Source organism: Sebastes umbrosus, chromosome 3 (assembly GCF_015220745.1).
Source record: "Sebastes umbrosus isolate fSebUmb1 chromosome 3, fSebUmb1.pri, whole genome shotgun sequence".
NCBI classification, from domain to species: Eukaryota; Metazoa; Chordata; class Actinopteri; order Perciformes; family Sebastidae; genus Sebastes; species Sebastes umbrosus.
In genome coordinates this window covers 19,409,575-19,426,541 of record NC_051271.1, presented here as the reverse complement: position 1 = coordinate 19,426,541, position 16,967 = coordinate 19,409,575, and the positions used below count along the sequence as shown (strand labels likewise).

General features: G+C 42.6%; 1 protein-coding gene across 3 annotated transcripts in view; it reads left to right on the top strand.

Moving 5' to 3' along the window:
- The first annotated feature begins 7,993 nt into the window (after positions 1 to 7,993).
- LOC119484813 (protein sidekick-1-like) overlaps positions 7,994 to 16,967 on the top strand; it is a 291,651-nt gene continuing 282,677 nt past the window's right edge. For 2 of the 3 annotated variants that reach the window (XM_037763916.1, XM_037763915.1), the window contains exon 1: positions 7,994 to 9,623. In XM_037763916.1, coding sequence (XP_037619844.1) covers positions 9,437 to 9,623 — 187 coding nt within the window. In that variant the 5' untranslated portion in view covers positions 7,994 to 9,436. The remainder of the gene's footprint in view (positions 9,624 to 16,967) is intronic. The other variant, XM_037763914.1, reaches the window with a different exon arrangement.

Genomic DNA, 16,967 nt, shown 5'->3' with positions numbered 1-16,967 from the left:
CCCGGACACACGAGGAGCTGGCCAGCGTGAGACAAGGCGGAGCTCCAGATCAACTGTCCGCTTTGTTGCTGCAGGGATGACACACGGCAGGAGCTAAGAGATCAAGCATACACAAACACACAAAGTAAGTAAAACAAACAAAACAAATCATAGACCCACAGACTCACCCACTGGCGAGCAGCTGGAGCCTTTCGTTTTGTATTTCTCTCTGCCCATTCCACATAATGACCCTGAAATCATTGGTTATATTTCCCTTTTCTTATTTCAATAGTCTCGGTCTTTCTGCTTTCTCACTTACTTTTCTGCATTCTCCTTCCATAAAAGGGCCATGAAAGCCTAGACTGGGATTTTCACACCCCCTTCTCTCTGCTTGACTCACTAAAAAGTGATCCCTCTCCACGCCGATCCTCCCTTTCTCCCACTGGTGTTACACTTATCCCCGAATCCCTCCCTGTCTCTTTGAATCCGCTACAGGTGTGACCTAACTCCTTACAATTCCCTCTTCATTCCCTTACTCGCTCCCTTTTTCACATGAAAGGCTTCCCGCTACCCTCGGCTCACCCCCGTTCCTGCTCTTTCTTCTCAGTGCACCCTCGCCCTCTCTTTTAGCCCCAGGAGATAGCTTGGATAACAGGTGGAGCCACTGGTTTTGGAGGATCAGGTTTCCATCTGCCTGAAATGCAAGAATGCAGCATCACCCTGGGCTACAATGAAGCCAAACAATAAACCACAAAGTCTCACACACAAACACAAAGAGAGTCCCACTAACATCCAGTGAAGCCATTGTAAGCGTGTTCGATTAGAAAAGTAGACTTCTATTCATTCCGTTTAGTAGCTTTTAATGTTGTGTCTTTCTCTGTAATTATTTTTCTCAGAAACAAGAGGAGGCATACTATCGAGGTCAGGAAAGAGACGGGATAATTCCTGTGCACAAATGCGTGCAATAGCACCACGCTCACACTGAGCTCTTTTCACAGCAAAGGAGCAGTTCTACGCTCCGCGTGGCCTTGACATCACACCATGGCGACAACCAAAGCCTCGACACAGAGACGTCATATTGTCCCTTTGTATTTCTATACGAAACAGAGGTTATATGTGGTATTGATGGGGACTGCGCACTCTGACTAGGTGTGGCACACATGCTGTGTTGAAGCTTGATTCATATCCAGCAGCCTGCGGCAATTACATGATGGTGAAAGAGCAGTTTACAAAAAAAAAACAGCCATTGTGCTGTTGGGAACAAGACTTCTAAAAGCAGCGAGAATAAGCAATTGATGCTGTTAGTCAATGTCCCACAGCTATGCTTTAAAATCTGCCTCTCTCTGTCTGCAACCACTTTCCTATTGTGTGCATCCTCCCAGCACTCCACCGCTATGACAGGTCAGTTAATATTGACATTATCTCCCTCCACCACGATGACAGCTCAAGCTGCAGGAAGCCGCTCATTAGCTTTGCATGCGCCTGTGTGTGTGTGTGTGTGTGTATGTGTGCAAGCACCATTGTGTTGATTACCGGGACAGAAGTCATTAGCCTAGTCAAACAGGTGTTAAAGAGACAGGGCACAGTCCCAATGTTTGCCTCTGCAAGGATAACACAGATTGGTGTCATCGTTCAGCCCGATCACAGAGACCTCTGCCGAGGTCATCTCGCTGCTGCACTGTGAGTGTGTGTGAAGAGAGAGCGGGGGGTACTTTGTGTGTGTGTGGATGTGTATTACTCATGTTGTGGGGACATAAATCTGTTTATACAGTCACATTGTGGGGATTCACCAAAATACACTTCCCCATAACGTAAATCATTACATTTTAGATTGAAGACGTGGTTTAAGCCCCAAACACACCAACCCAACATCAGAGAACTAGCAGCGACGATGGCCCCCTGTTGAGTCACCTCACGTCGCCTTTGTCTGCCAAAAAGTTGCCCTCGAATACACCACAAAGACTACAGCCGTCAGCCAACTACCACGTATGTTCTGCGCCTGCGTGAGATGAAATAACTCTCCACACAAGCAGGCGGCGGTAGTCTGTATTTGTCATTCAAAAAGGGAAACCGGAAGACCGAGGACTGCGGATATACAAGCCGTTGTTATGATACATACATGAAAAAAAAGCGGCGTCTGCCGACCATTTACACACCACTCTCGCTCACCACTTAGCTTCATTCAAGATGGTCTTGTCGTTGTGAAAATATCCGTGTATTGGAATGTTCAGATGAGATGAAGATGAAAAATGAGAAGAGCCTTCTGTGTTTTTCCTCTTGACTTTACTTGCTTTACTCATGTCTGTTTCTCTTCTCGTGCACTGATTCGTTTAAGCTGAACAGCCAATCAGAGTGATTTCTCTCACTGACAAGCTCCGACGCTGATTCAACATGCTGAATCGGCCGAAAAAAACTCCAACACGGGCAGACTAGAGCCGATGGTGCGGGACACATCACAAAAACTAGGCTGAAAGACGCTCACCGACGGCCGACCATCAGCTTGGTGTGTCAGGGCCTTAAGGTTAGGGTAAGGTTAGGTTTAGGCAAGTAGTGTGTGTGTGTGTGTGTGTGTTTGTGTGTGTGTGTGTTTGTGTTGGAGGGAGAGTACAGACTGTGAGGACAGATATTTGTCTAACAGATGTAGACAGAAGCTTTGAGATAGATGTCCATGCACATGTCAGGTTAGATATTCATCTGAGGTGCACTTACAGAATGAATACTGTGTGTTCAAATGTCTGTGTGTGTGTGTGTGTGTGTTTGTAATTATATGTGTCTCTCTCTGGGTGAGAAGCCATAACAGGATGCTTTGGTGATAGCGAGCAATAGATGGATTGCGGGTAGAAAATGCAGTGGTAATTGTACTGGATACACAGGTAATTGGAAGCTAAATTGGCTTCAGAGTTGCAACCTGTGAGCACTCAGTCAGTCTGTGTATTAGAACCAGATAACCTGCTGTGTGTGTATGTGTGTGTGTGCGTGCGTGTGCGCGTGTGTGCATGTGGGCGCGTGACTTGAATGACTAATAAGAACCATTGCAAAATAAACTCAATAATGTTATGCAAAATTAATGCTTGATTTCAAGCCACTGCGAGTTTCACTTAAAACATTTTGTTTTATTAAATCTGACATTTTCTGGCATTTATTTTACTATCAAAGGTTTATGTGTTCTCTCGTGAGTTCTTGTTAAGGGTGATGGGTAAAGATAACAAGGATTTCATTTGAGAATGGAGGATCAATCTTGACCTTGGGAACACATGAAATATTCTAAACTTAAGGTTCACTTACTAAGTTTTCTAGAGCCAGAGTTCTCTAGACCTAAGCAATGAACTCTGGTCATGTGATAACAGGTAGTCGTATACTGTATATATATCCCTGTCTCAGCTCCAGTTGCTATAGAAGGCTAGGAGAGTCAGTTGAAAGCTCTGGAAAAACCTAGCGAGTGAATCTTGAGTTTAGAATATTTTGTCACAGGTAAGTATTTTATTGTATTTTTTAAATTTGTTTTATGTGCCACATGTCAACATTAAATGTTAAGTTTAATAATGGTACAAAGCGAGTTTGCAGAAGCGAATTTACAAACATTTAGACTCATCAGAGTTTGTTTTACGGTTCTATGCTGCAAATACATTCATGCATTCAAATGATCTTTTCATATTTAAGTCATTTGAAACTTCTTGAACCCATCAGTGGGCAACTCCGGGGTCTGACAAGTGAAGCCAATGCGGAAGTGCCTTAAACTTGCATTCTTTCAGCAGGGGGCGACTGCTGAAAGAAGAAGTCTATACTGGCACTGGTCTGTACTGTGTATTTATCCCTATAAAAATAAAAAAATTAAGTAGATGAATTAATTAAATGTATTTCTCCATTAAAAACAATGAATACAGTGAATATATTTAGTGAAAACACATCTCCAGTCTGATAGATTTCGGTGAAAATGTTAATCTTTTTAATATGAGACACGTGTGACTGTATCACCCTAAAATATGAGCATCCTATTCATTATCTCTAGAGTTAACCCTGGCAGTACATCAGTACGTCTTGGTTCTGTGGTTTTTAGCTGTGGGTGAGTTGTTTCTTTTTGTACTTAGTTAAAGGACAGAGTGGATAAATGGTAGGCTATTTAATACGAATAACTGAATAGTATTTTAAACTTTCCTTCAAAATCTACTTTTCTGATACAGCCTGATACACCAGAGGGTAAAATATGGACAACTTATTACCTCGAACATATTACTTTATGAATTTCCAGCCGTCTTTCAATTTATGATTCGGGTCAGTTCTGAAGAATATTCTTCCCTGCAGCTAAATGTGTTAAAATGCTGCTTACATTCATTCACATAACATTACTGCAATATCCATGACCTGCCTCCATTGGAACAGGACAGACTGGAGGAAAGTAAATGAGACAGCTTTATTAGAATAGGTTCGGGAGAAGAGCGCTGGGAATTTGAAAGAAGCCAGAAACAGTTTGAAGAAGTGGAGGTCAGAGGTGACCAGGCAGGGGCATCATTATATTTAGAGCTTGATAATATATTCCTTTTCAAAAATACCTTGCCCAAACTCAAGGGCAGCACACAAAGTGGGACGGGAGGCTGTTTAAAAAAAACATCATGGTTACAAACAAATGAAAGTAGCTCTGTAAAAAAGACAAAAGCCACAGTTGTGTCTGAGCAAGCTTTGAAGATTGGGAAAATGGTGACGGTATCATAGCAACTGCCAGACGTCCAAAGTTTAGGAGCAGTCTGTCACTGTCTCCAAACACGTTGCTGCTTGCCTGGTGTGGAGATAGGTGGAGGTGACTGAGGGGCCGACGGGGAGGCCGAAGCCCACTCGGTGGGCAGAGGGGCAGGAACAGGTCGCTGAATGTTTTGCACCTTGTAGGTGAAGAAAAGCATCTCAGAGGAAATGCAGAGTTTGACAGGGGAGTTTTTTGGTATTGAGCAGTCAAGCAAAATATGGTGAAGACCAGATGTCTGACATATGGAAAGCAATTAAAGGCCTTGCTGGTGCCACTACACCGAGTTCTCGGTTACATTTGTGACAGAAATACGGATGAGTGACAAAACCAACATAAAGTTAAGGTGCTAGGTCACCTCAAGCTGTCAGAACAGCTTCAATGCACCTTGGCATAGTTTATACAAGGAACTTTACTTTTCTTCCAAAAGATGTTCCTCACTGTCACTCCAAAATCTCCCATAGATTGTCAGCAGGGTTAAAATCAGGGCTTGTGTTGTTCTCACATATCTTTACTAGGGCTGCACGATTTTGAAAAAAATATGTAATTCTGATTATTAGAACTGATATTGCAATTGCGATATGAGTAAGGGAGTGCCGCATTGCCCCGTTGGGGTTTATTTCACAACAATGACCCGCTAGCTGTACATTATCCTGCTTATTACATGGCAACTTACTCGAAATCAATAATTTGACACAAAAATGGTCCACCAGAGTTCGACATTAGAACTGTACCCATAGCAACGGTCTGTTATACATAGCAACGGTCTGCTATTAAGAAATAACAGACCGCAGAACGCTGTGATTGACCAATCAGAATCGAGTATTCAACAAAGTAATAATTTGCTGTATAAGAGGGAATGGTATTTTTTTTTACATCATTAGTAGTTCGTTTAAAGCCTAACGTTAGCTTCTGGTGATTGCATTCACACTTCAAGAAATCATAAAAGTGGTGTTCATATGTGGAGATTATTCTGCTGAACAAAACGTGTAAGTGTCATAAATGTTTGACACAGAGCTTATTTTCAACAATAATCCAAAAACCCAATGGAAAAATCCCATTGGCTTTTTGTCGAGGGAATCAGGACGATGCTAACTTCCTGGTTGGTCTTCAAAAATACGTCATCCCTGTAGCTCTCTATATACTGTATTACCAAATAAGAAATTTACTGAAATGTTCAAATCAATGATGTTTATTACTACAACAGGATCTCTAGGAGTTTCCTTACATTTAAGAGACTTTTTAAGTTTTGATAAATAACTTTTATCCTTAAGTTTTCGAGTAGGAGTAAAAGTGAGGTATTTTTACTTTCACTTACTCCAAACTGTAACTTTTAGCAGTTGGATAAATATGTGTCCTGGTGACTGGAAAGGCCATAGCATATCATTCACATGAGGCATCTGCATTTCTTCCATTAAACCACTCTTGAATTGATGCTTTTCCCATTAATTTGTATAAATTATAATATAGTTACTAGAAGATGGGGGATTTTGGTGTTTTAATGTGGAATCCAGAGCAACCTCTGAGGTTTGGCACTGCAGACTGAGCGGCATGAACCTTTTCATGGAAACTAGTCGCATCATAGCCACTTAAATTACTGAAACAGAAAGTTGCAAGCCAGTTGCCAAATGAGACTGGATGGAAAGATAAATGGATGAGCTGAGGTGAAGGTGCTTGAGGAGAACGTGCCGGGGACAGCCAGACGGCGTGGGGAGACTATTTGGCCACTCAGAGGATGGAAAAGTCTGCCTCTGAGGATTTATTGAGGCAATAAAAGATAAGGTCACTGTGTTGTAGGCTTTAATATTAATGTGCCATTTAATGACCCTCACCATGGAAGAAACTAGGTTATCAGTAGTAGGCTACTGAGATATACTGTAGCTCTGGGCAGTTATGTTGTAATGGAGCATGTGTGTAGCTGGACCACCAGTGGCGTATCAGAGAGTTCCTCTTCAGTAAAAATAACATAATAAAAGTTATTTGCGGTAAGTAATGTGGAAAAACACCAGGCATTATTCTTCTCTTTGTAGTCCAGCCAATTACTTTGACTCACAAATTCTCTATTAAGTGATATATAATAATAATAATACATTTATTTATATAGCACTTCTCAAAACAGATGTTTCAAAGTACTCCACAAGACAATAAAAGTATAAATTGAATAACTGCTGATACTAATGTTGGCTTTTCCTGCTTCAGCCTCCGGGGCTGAAGCAGGAAAAGCGGGTCGGTGCCGGGGCTAAAGCAGGAAGAGAAACATTATTGTTCCCTGACTGAGCCCGCAGGGAGACACCGGCACCCGGTCGGAGACAATAACGTTTCTCGGTGCGGAGCCTCGTCACTTCACAAGACACGGAAAACCTCTGTTGGTCTGGAGGAGCTGCAGCAGTTATTTCTGCACAAACATCCACAGTACATTCACTCGATATTCTCAGAGCTACTAACTCTTCTGCAGTGTGGAGTGAGCGCGCATGCACGTGTAGAGGTGGAGCGAGACAATGAGAACGCGCGCGGTGTGTGACTGAAGGCAAGCAGGCAGAGGAGCAGAGACTCCGGCCACACGGTAGATTTATACGTGTAAAAAGTTACAAACAGTCCCTTTAATACTATGAATTGTTGACTGGTTATCTATTTTTTTTTTTTTTAACAATGTCTTTATTGTTTTTTTTGTTATACAAACATCAGCAATATTATGCAATATATTTAATACAGGATTTACTTTAACAAACATAACATACCCCACACGCCCACCCGTTATCTGTTAACTTTTCCCTTTCTTACAGGGCCAAAATCAATATACAGCTTCACAGTATCAATCGTACAATTAAACAGTTAAATGGCTGGTTATCTAGTCATATTATTTATTTATATTAATCTTGTCTCTAGGTGGAGGCTTCAGATAAGCCCAGTGGGTTTTTTGCCTCTTCCTGCACTGTATATTATTCATTTTTGTTATTTTGTATAGTCTTAAATTGTGCAAAACAAATAAACAAATAAACAAATAAACAAATAAACAAATAAACAAATGATCTATTTTGAGAGGAAAAATATGTAGGAAAAAAAAATAATAATTCATCCAGGAAAAAATAATTCATCCAGACACTGTGTGTGTGTGTGTGTGTGTGTGTGTGTGTGGGGGGGGGGGGGGGTTCTTCTCTCAGTGCTGGCATTTGGCCCCGCCCACTTAAACTCAGACTGACCAATAGGAACAGCGGGAGCACTCGGCTCGACCAATCAGAGACTACGGATGATAGTGAATGGAAGTTTAGTTGTTTGAGTTTGGGATAGAAGATCGAGGGAGAGATTAAAAAAGGAAGAGGTTGAGCACGAAAAACGGGGATATTAGTGGAAAAAAGTACATACTTTTTATATATATTGGCTTGTTTGCTTTCAGAGAAAAGACTGCAGTTGAATAGGGCGAAACAAGAGCCATCTCTCTCTCTCTCTCTCTCTCCTCTGAGTGTGGTGGAGGAGGGTGGCAGGTGTTCAGTTGAGGGAGACGCATCGCCTCAGTCGGCTCCCAAAGAGCTTCAACAGGGTGTCAAGAGAACGGAGGAAAAACGGATAAAACGCTGCTAACTGTAGCTAAAAACTCCCGTGAGTATAAAGGGAAAACGTTACGTGAATTAACCCGAGTGGACGGCTGTGGAGGACCGTTGAAGACTGGATAAAACAAGCGAAAAGGCTCCAGTGTCGCAGTAACAGCAGCAGCAGCAGCAGCGGTGAGAGTAACGTCTCTGTAACGGCCGTTAGTTTCAAACCGACGACTGTTACTTCTTTCTGGCTTGAACTAACTAACTCCTCTTCTTCTGTATGTAAGTTACAGACAAAGAGACGAAGATAAAAACTCTCAGTTTGTTGCTGAGAAACTTGTTTTTTTTCTTTTGTTTTTTTTTGCTAACCTGTTGTGTCATTTTTTTTCCGTGTAATCCGAAACCCCGGCGGCGCATTACGGCAAGTTACCGTCTCTGGTATCCGAGAGAAGAGCACCAAGTCTGGGAGAGAGTGAGGTGGAGAATTCAACCCGCGGGTTAAACCGACAATTAGGATCTCTTAACTTCAGATAACAGCTTCTCCATCACCACTATACTCTCTGTACAGTTAGTTTGCACTTCAAAAAGCATTACTACGTTACTGGATTCATATTAGAACAGACAAGGGAAAGCATGGATGGATAATTGACGTGTTTTATCGCTTCTCTGTTAATACAACCGACAAATCCCCGGTGAAGACATCATCAAAAACAAGCTTGGATTTGAGGTCGATAGCAGCAGCAGCAGTAGAGAATAAGCCGATAAGTCTAAAAAAAACACACACACATACACTCAAATGTATTAATTCCTTTTGCTCGGATCAATCCAAATGAAAATGAGGTATCGCAGGATGCAGTGTGACTCCGCCACAGCAGAGATTAGAGATTATCGCGCCGTTACACCGTAAAAAGACAGACACTATAGTGAGGGAAAGTCTTTCTGCTCCCTCCTTTCACTCCTTTCCTCCTCCTCCTCCTCCTCCTCCCGCTGCCTGCTGAGTTTTGAACCCCGGAGCTGGGGGAGCTTTTGTCGGCAGTGACAGCGGTGAACTCCCGGAGCTCCGAGCTTTCGCTTCGCTTTCACCGGCTGCTCGGACTTGTTCCCATCCGAGAGAGTTGCAGCAGCAGCAGCAGAAGAAGAAGAGCACACAAGCGGACACGGACACTGGTGGTTCCCTCTTTTTCCCTGCATGATGAAACGGGGAATTTGCTGCCCTGAGGGGTCCCCGGAGCGTGTGGAGGGACCCGCAGCAGCAGGGAACCGGGAGAAGGTGATGGGCATCATGGGGACGGCCCGGAGTGGGAGTGGGAGCCGGTGTCCACCTCTTTTTCTCCTGCTCCTTCTCGCCAGCAGCTGCCACATGTTGCACGGACAAGGTAAGAGCTTTTTTACTCCCAGGAGTCCTGGGTTCAAATGTCAGATGATGCATTAAAGGTCCCATATCGTGCTCATTTTCAGGTTCATACTTGTATTTTGTGTCACTACTAGAACATGTTTACATGCTGTAATGTTAAAAAAAAACCTTTATTTTCCTCATACTGTCTGCCTGAATATGCCTGTATTTACGTCTGTCTGAAACGCTCCGTTTTAGCACATTTTGACGGAATTGCAACAGAATTGCGTTGCTAGACAACAGCTTGGGTCCATGTGTACTTCCTGTCAGTTGATGACATTCACATACACTGCAACCAGGAAATAAACTGGGACACATTTAGATTGTTTACGTTTAAAATTGTGTCAAGGGTCTAAATATTGTATATTCGTGACATCACGAATGGGCAGAAATCCTGACAGCTTGTTTCAAATGCAGAGTTTCTTAATACGGTCTGTGTGTATTTCCCTGTGGATTGAGTGTTTCGATACTTTTACAGTAATTATATAGGACTTAAGCCTGCTTTATAATAAAAAAAACATGAAAATCACACTTTTTTATAATATGGGACCTTTGAAGATTATTTATATTGATATTTAAATCCATTCATACTCTGTAGGTGTTTTTAAAGGGTGGCATTGAACAAAGTGTATGGTGTGAAAACACTTGCTGACAGACTCATTTGTCACTGGGACCATGGTGAACAGGGGGACTCCTACACTGGAAACAAGGATGTGATTTATTAGAACAAGTATAACAGTTTGCCTATTGGTTGGGATGTGTCCCTGAGGGAGGGTAATACAGATGGGGGTGTTTTTTATTAGGCCAGCAACAATGTTTTACTGTAAATGAAGTCAGGTTGATTGTCTGTGGGGGGGAGGCACCCACTACACTGCATGTGTAAATTATTGTTATTGTTGCAATGCATAAATTGCAGGATGATGATTGTGGGATTAAGGTATTGAGGATATGTTTGGGAGGGGTGTTACAGTTTTCCATGCATTGATAATCCCCCTCTTAGTCAATGACCTGCTTAACTACAGCGCTTGATTTGGCACAAACACATAGTGTAATCATTTATGTTGTGCTGGCAGGTGTCCAGATTAGTGTGTGTGTGACTTGTGGTTGCAGAAGGTTTACTGTGAGGAGTAATTGTTGAATGCAGCATCAGGAGCTGTGTGTGAAAATTGTGTGTTGCCATGTTTTTTTTTTTTTTCCAGCTGTAGAGAAAGTGATGGAGAGAAACTGTGGTGTGTTTCTGTGTGTGTCTTTCGTATGTATGCATGCACCTCTTGGGATCGTGTCAAAGTGCCAAAACAAAAGCACAGAAAAGGTCAGGCTGGTGTCGGCACACAGTTTTCTCTGGGTCACAGATGGCGTGGTGGGCTGAATGTAAGGCTGAGACTTTGGGGTTATGTGGAGGAGGGGCCACTTAGGAATGTCTGTGCATATATATATGTGTGTGTGTTAGAGGTGGGGGTGAGCTATTTGTGAACGCATGGAGAATATGTGTGCTGTTTAAGTGCAGGAAGGTAGAGAAGGGAGAGAAAGTCAGGAGGAGGGAGGCAGCGTGGTGAAGAGGAGAAGGAGGGAGTGGCAGGGAAAGGGGGTGAGAATAAGAAATGGAGTGGTGGGGGGGGGTTAGAGAGGGAATGCGGCGCACCGCGCTTGTCACTCCGAAAGCAGTGTCTGCAGTTCAATCGATGATGACGGTATGACAACACCTCTGTGTGTGTCAAAAGTTGCTCTCCTCTCCCTTCTTTTCCCAGTCGTCACACTCTCCCTCTTCCTCCCTCCCTATAGGTGTTGGGAGGAGGTGGGAGACGGAGGGATGGTGTGGCTGCAGAGTCAGCTCCTTTTGTCCTCCTTGTAATGTCAAGGTCTCAGCACCCAAGTTACCACAAACTCCCCCATTCCACACCGACAGACACGACAAGACCCTTCCAGCTGTCTTGGCTCAAGGGGCGGGGGGTGGGGGGGACGACCTGCTGCGAAATGCCTATACCCCAGTATGGTTGGCAGAAGTTGTGTTTGTATATGTGTGTGTGCTGGGGGGAATTGGAAATTAGTGAAACAGATGCGGGATGGTGGTGGAGGTGGAGTGGGGTGGGGTTATTGATTTGATAAGCTGTGCCAGGCGACCAATCGAAGGCTGTAGATTTTCCAGGTTCCGACCCCTCTATCCCCAGCATTTATTAGGACGTTTTATTTTAGGAGGAAAAGGATGAAATTCATGAGCCAAGGTTGATCCTCCTGATCTCTCCCCGCCCCTCTCGCTCCCTCCTCCCCCTCTATCCCTCTCCCACTCTCTCTCCCTGTCTTCTCTCAGTCAATCGATGCCCACACCCCTCCTCATAAATGTGAAGCTTTATATGAGCCAACTCTCGTCTCTGGGAGCACATTTAAATAAGCTCATCGATCTTTCATTTTAGAGTTTAAGTGACGGCAGCATTTTACTGTCTCTCTCCTCCTATTCCTTTCCTCCTCCCCCCTTTCCTCCACCTCTCATCTGCTCACCTCTCTACCCTCCCTTCTTTATTCATAACTTATCCCCCACCACCACCCCACAGCCTCCCTGTCACTGAGTGGCTTCTGCTCCACAGCTGTTTGACTGATTCACATTTCCAGCATGGATACACAGAGAGCCTCATTCTAGACTTTATATTCTGACTTGGGTCAAGGATGGGTCACATTTAGTGTGTTTCAAAATGTAAATTATATTCTATATCACTAACAGACAGAGTCCAGAATACCTCAATACTTCGCCAACTGTTCAGGTTTGTCTGAAAATACTCTTGTGTCATTTTGACATCCATGGAGTTTCATCCAGATTTTCAAACATTTTTAGAAGCCCAAATCACAGAGGACCACATAATACTTAAAATTACATTAAAACATGAACATGTTCAAAGTCGGAAGGGGTTCACATAACAACAGCGATATGGACCATTAGGTTTGTAATACGTGGAGAATGATTTTGTCCCAGTTGCTAATGTGGATAATGATAATGGTCGATAAGTAGCCCATGTGTAATGAAAAAATACTGCTGGTCGTCATTATTGCTAACCTTGCCCAAGGTAATTGCATTAAAATGTGGCTTGAGCATCCCAGCTGTAAAATCATTGCACGTCTTTCTTGTCTAAAAAATAAATTGTGGGTCACAATTTTTCAGGGCTTTTACTAAAGTTTACTTTCCTACCATGAATTGGAAAGTTTTCTTCAATTAGGCGAAGCAAAGACTTGCTGACCCACTTAGTGGATCTATCAGTGTGATTAGGTTTGATATGACACTTGTCATTGGCTCAACTAAGCCAGAGCTTGATGCTGATTGGATCACTGGGCATGCTTAAGTGAATTGAGGTCACCGATAGGACATTTGGATGGTGGGCTGGGAGAGTTCAGAGCGTGATGTCAAAACCCAAATCAAATAGACTAGCATGCAGCTTTACACATGTGCACACACACACACGCACGCACACAAAGTCCTTCTCTCTCATCAGTGTCAAACAGTTAAAGCAGTCGTGGAAATTTGCGTAACCATGTTGTAATGAGGAGAGGGTAAATGAGAAGCCTCGTCTAACTGATTATCATCGTCCATGCTGCACAACCTTACCGTGACTTTTCCACCTCTCTCACACTCATGCAGGGTCTGAAATTAGCACCCGCCAAATGCGAGTTAATTGTTGGTAGGCAGGGGAAATGCTGGGGACGGGAATAGAGAATAGGTTCCCTTTGAGAACAGGTTCCCGTTGAGAACAGGTTCTTAGTTTCCTTGGCATCTCATGTCTCTGTGACTATTGATTCCTCTGTATTGATGCTTTCCAACAGTTACTCATGCACAGTGACGCATACGCACGCAGTATCATGCTTCAGTTTTTTTGGGACCGGAGCTATGGTGGACAAAAAAACCTTCAAAAGCGTGGTGCTACTACTACATTGTGAACAACAAATCTGCGTTAAAATCAACAGGAGGAGAGCTAGTTAACGTTATCTGTCATTATTACACGGCTTTGTTGAATACTCTCATTGGTCAATCATGGCGCTCTACAGTCTGTTATCTCTTTATAGCAGACCGTTGCTATGGGAGGACCGTTTTTTGTGTCAAATTATTGATTTCTTAAGTAAGTAGCCGTGTAATAAGCAAGATAATGTACAGCTAGAGGGTCATTGTTATGAAATAAACCCCTTCAAGGCGACGTCGGGGTCAGTGGAGGGGTTTGGTATCGCCCTGTCGGGTCATTTCACAACAATGATCGGCTCGCTGTACATTATCCCTCTGTAGAAATGAGTATTGGGGGAAGATAAATTCTCACTTTATCATGATGCGTTCAAATGTAATCTCGTAAAATTAAGTTTTTGGCGAGAAACTTGAATAAATCCAATTGTTTATAGGAGTTGTTTCACAGCAATATAAAATAGATATAAGGGAGGGAATTATGACCTGTTTAACTTCCTAACACTAGCTCTAAGCAGCTTATAATACATCATCAAAACTACTAATGCCAAGAATTATCTAAATCAAAGCAAATATTTCAATAAAAATACAATCAATTACTTCTTAATCTTTTGAATTGTGTGTTTTTATAACTACTATAGATGACAATAACAAAGTACAGTACAGTACTGTGTACAGTACCTTCTCACCCCTGAAAAATAGGGCTCCCCCGAAAGCTACGGTGTAATTCGAACACTGCAATTTACCATGCATATAATGTTTTTTGTGTAAAATATATCAAACATTAAAGGACATCAGATCTAAGATGTTATTCCTTCATTTAGCACATAGATTTCAAAAGTGGCAGATAACATTTCTGAGTGGCAGCCCAAAAAGATTCATGCCTGCCACAGTGGCAGGCAGTGAAAAAACTTAATTTCAGACCATGCACTCATGTGAAACTTATGTTTTTACAATTTTTTTTATTATCTTCCACTGTTGGTCTCATTTGGCAACGTTTACTTGCGGCTCATGAAAAACAATATTTTATAGAACAGTTGTGAAGCAATTTGTATTAGAGGCTGTTTGACACCAGACGTACTGTAACACGCTCCATTGCTTCAGCATGCAACCTGAGGATTCTGATGTACTTTACATTGTAAATTTACTGCTTGTTACACAACAGTTATACATGTGTTTTTTCTTCGCCCACAGACATGATGGTTTAATCATTTGCCCTGTTGTGCTGGCAGGTGTCAAGATTAGTGTGTGCAGAAGGCTGATTGTGTGGAGTTAAATACAGCATTAGGACCTGTCTGTGAAAACTCTGCGTTGCCATGTTTTTTTTTTTCTTTTTCAGCTATAGAGAGAGAGAGAGAGAGAGAGAGAGAGAGAAACTGTCTATTCGTGTGTTTCTTTGTGTCTTTTCTATGTGTGTGTGTGTGCACCTCATGGGTACACAGTTATATGTTCTTTCGATCGCCCACAGACACAAATTTAATCCCACATTCAAGTAGTTTTAGAGGAGGAGAGCAAGCGATGGAGGGGAAGACAGTGTGGATGTGTGTGTGTGTGTGTGGGAGCGTGTGATAGACGTCAGGTTAGTCAGGTGACAGGTCTAAGAGGAAGTGAGGTCCCTGGTCGACTCCCTTATTTCCTGTCTGTCAGGAGGAACAAATCACCACACTTCCACAGCCATCTGACACTTTACGCTCTGTGAGTGTCTGTGTGTATGGGAGGGACAGATCTGTGTGTGTCTACCTACTTGTCTATGTGTGCAGACTGCATACAGTATGTGTTGCTGGCAGGTGTGTGCGTGTGTGTGTGTGTGTGTGTGTGTGTGCGTCAGATTGATGCTAACCCTCTATCAGTCCTAAGTGTTTTCTTCTCACAGCAGAAGAAGTGGCAGCTATAGAGAAGCAGCGAGAGTCTCCTGATAGAAAATAATCACCTGTGTGTGTGTGTGTGAGAGAGAGAGAAAGAGAAAAGTGGTGTGTGTGCGTACAAAATAGAGCAGCAGGTGCATCTAGCCCATCTTCTTTTGTTCTCACACACACTAGTTCATATAACTCTTTTGATGTGCCTGTAAATTGTGTCGGTGAGGTCATTAAGAGGTCGGTTGGGTCATGTTTCCCACTCCATCAGTCACTATGACTGTGGTCAGTTCAAACTAGCACAACATATTAGATATAAGGTAGAGATCTAATTGCTAAAAGCTTTGTGTATGTGTGGGGGAAGTGTCTTCATGTGTGTGTGCTTCTGCCCAGTCAGAATGGTTTCCCATCTTTATTAAAAGATGCATTTTATAGGAGTTTTCCTCCAAAACATCCTTCAGAGCTTTGAAATATGAACCAAGTGGGAAACACTCTAGTCTCCCTCTGCCTCCCTCTCTGTCATGCTTCTTTTTGCTCTTCATATTTTTGTGATTTTCCGTATAGCTCCTCTTCTTTTTGGTCTCTCATCCCTCCTCCTCTCCTCGTCTCCCCATAAGGGACTACAGAATCTATTGCTGCAGGCCACACAGGTGGAATGGAGGCTGTTTTGCTGTTTAGGCCTTGGTGTTTATTATGTAAGATAGGGGGAGGAGGTTGTTATTGATCTGCTGTCTGTACGTGTGTGAGGAGCGAGGGAGGGGTGGGGTAAAGCACAAAAGCTTATCTTGTACTTTTCAAGATGGTTCTACAGAGAGAGACATCCAAATAAAGCAGAACGCTTGCAAAACATGAACTCTATTGATTGACTGAGCTGCAAGACATCACAAAGCAAAAAGACTGACACATATCGAGATTGGCAGACACACAGAAAGATAAATAAACACATTCACAACTTTTGTTTGTTAACTTCAGCGCGTAGATACAGTTTAAATGAGGGCTGTCAATCGATTTAAATATTTAATCATGATTAATCACTCCTTTATCTGTTCAAAACGTACCTTAAAGGGAGATTTGTCAAGTATTTAATACTCTTATCAACATGGGAGTGGACAAATATGCTTACTTTACTGGTACTGCATTTAGCAAACATGGCAAATTCTAGCTCAACAGGCAACAACAGCTGTCAGTGTGTCAGTGTGCTGACTTCACTATGACTTATCCAAAACTGCATGTGATTATCATAAAGTGGGCATGTCTGTAAAGGGGAGACTTGTGGGTACCCATAGAACCCATTTTCATTCACATATCTTGAGATCAGAGGTCAAGGGACCCCTTTGAAAATAGCCATGACAAAAAAACGACTAAATTTAGCATAAGTTTGGAGCGTTATTTAACCTCCTTCCTGACAGGCTAGTATGACATGGTTGGTACCAATGGGTTCCTTAGGTTTTTTAGTTTTATATGATACCAGTATCTTCACTCTTAAAAATTGCAAGTTGCCTTAATGTGTTAAAGAAAGTAGTGGTGTCAAAATTAATTT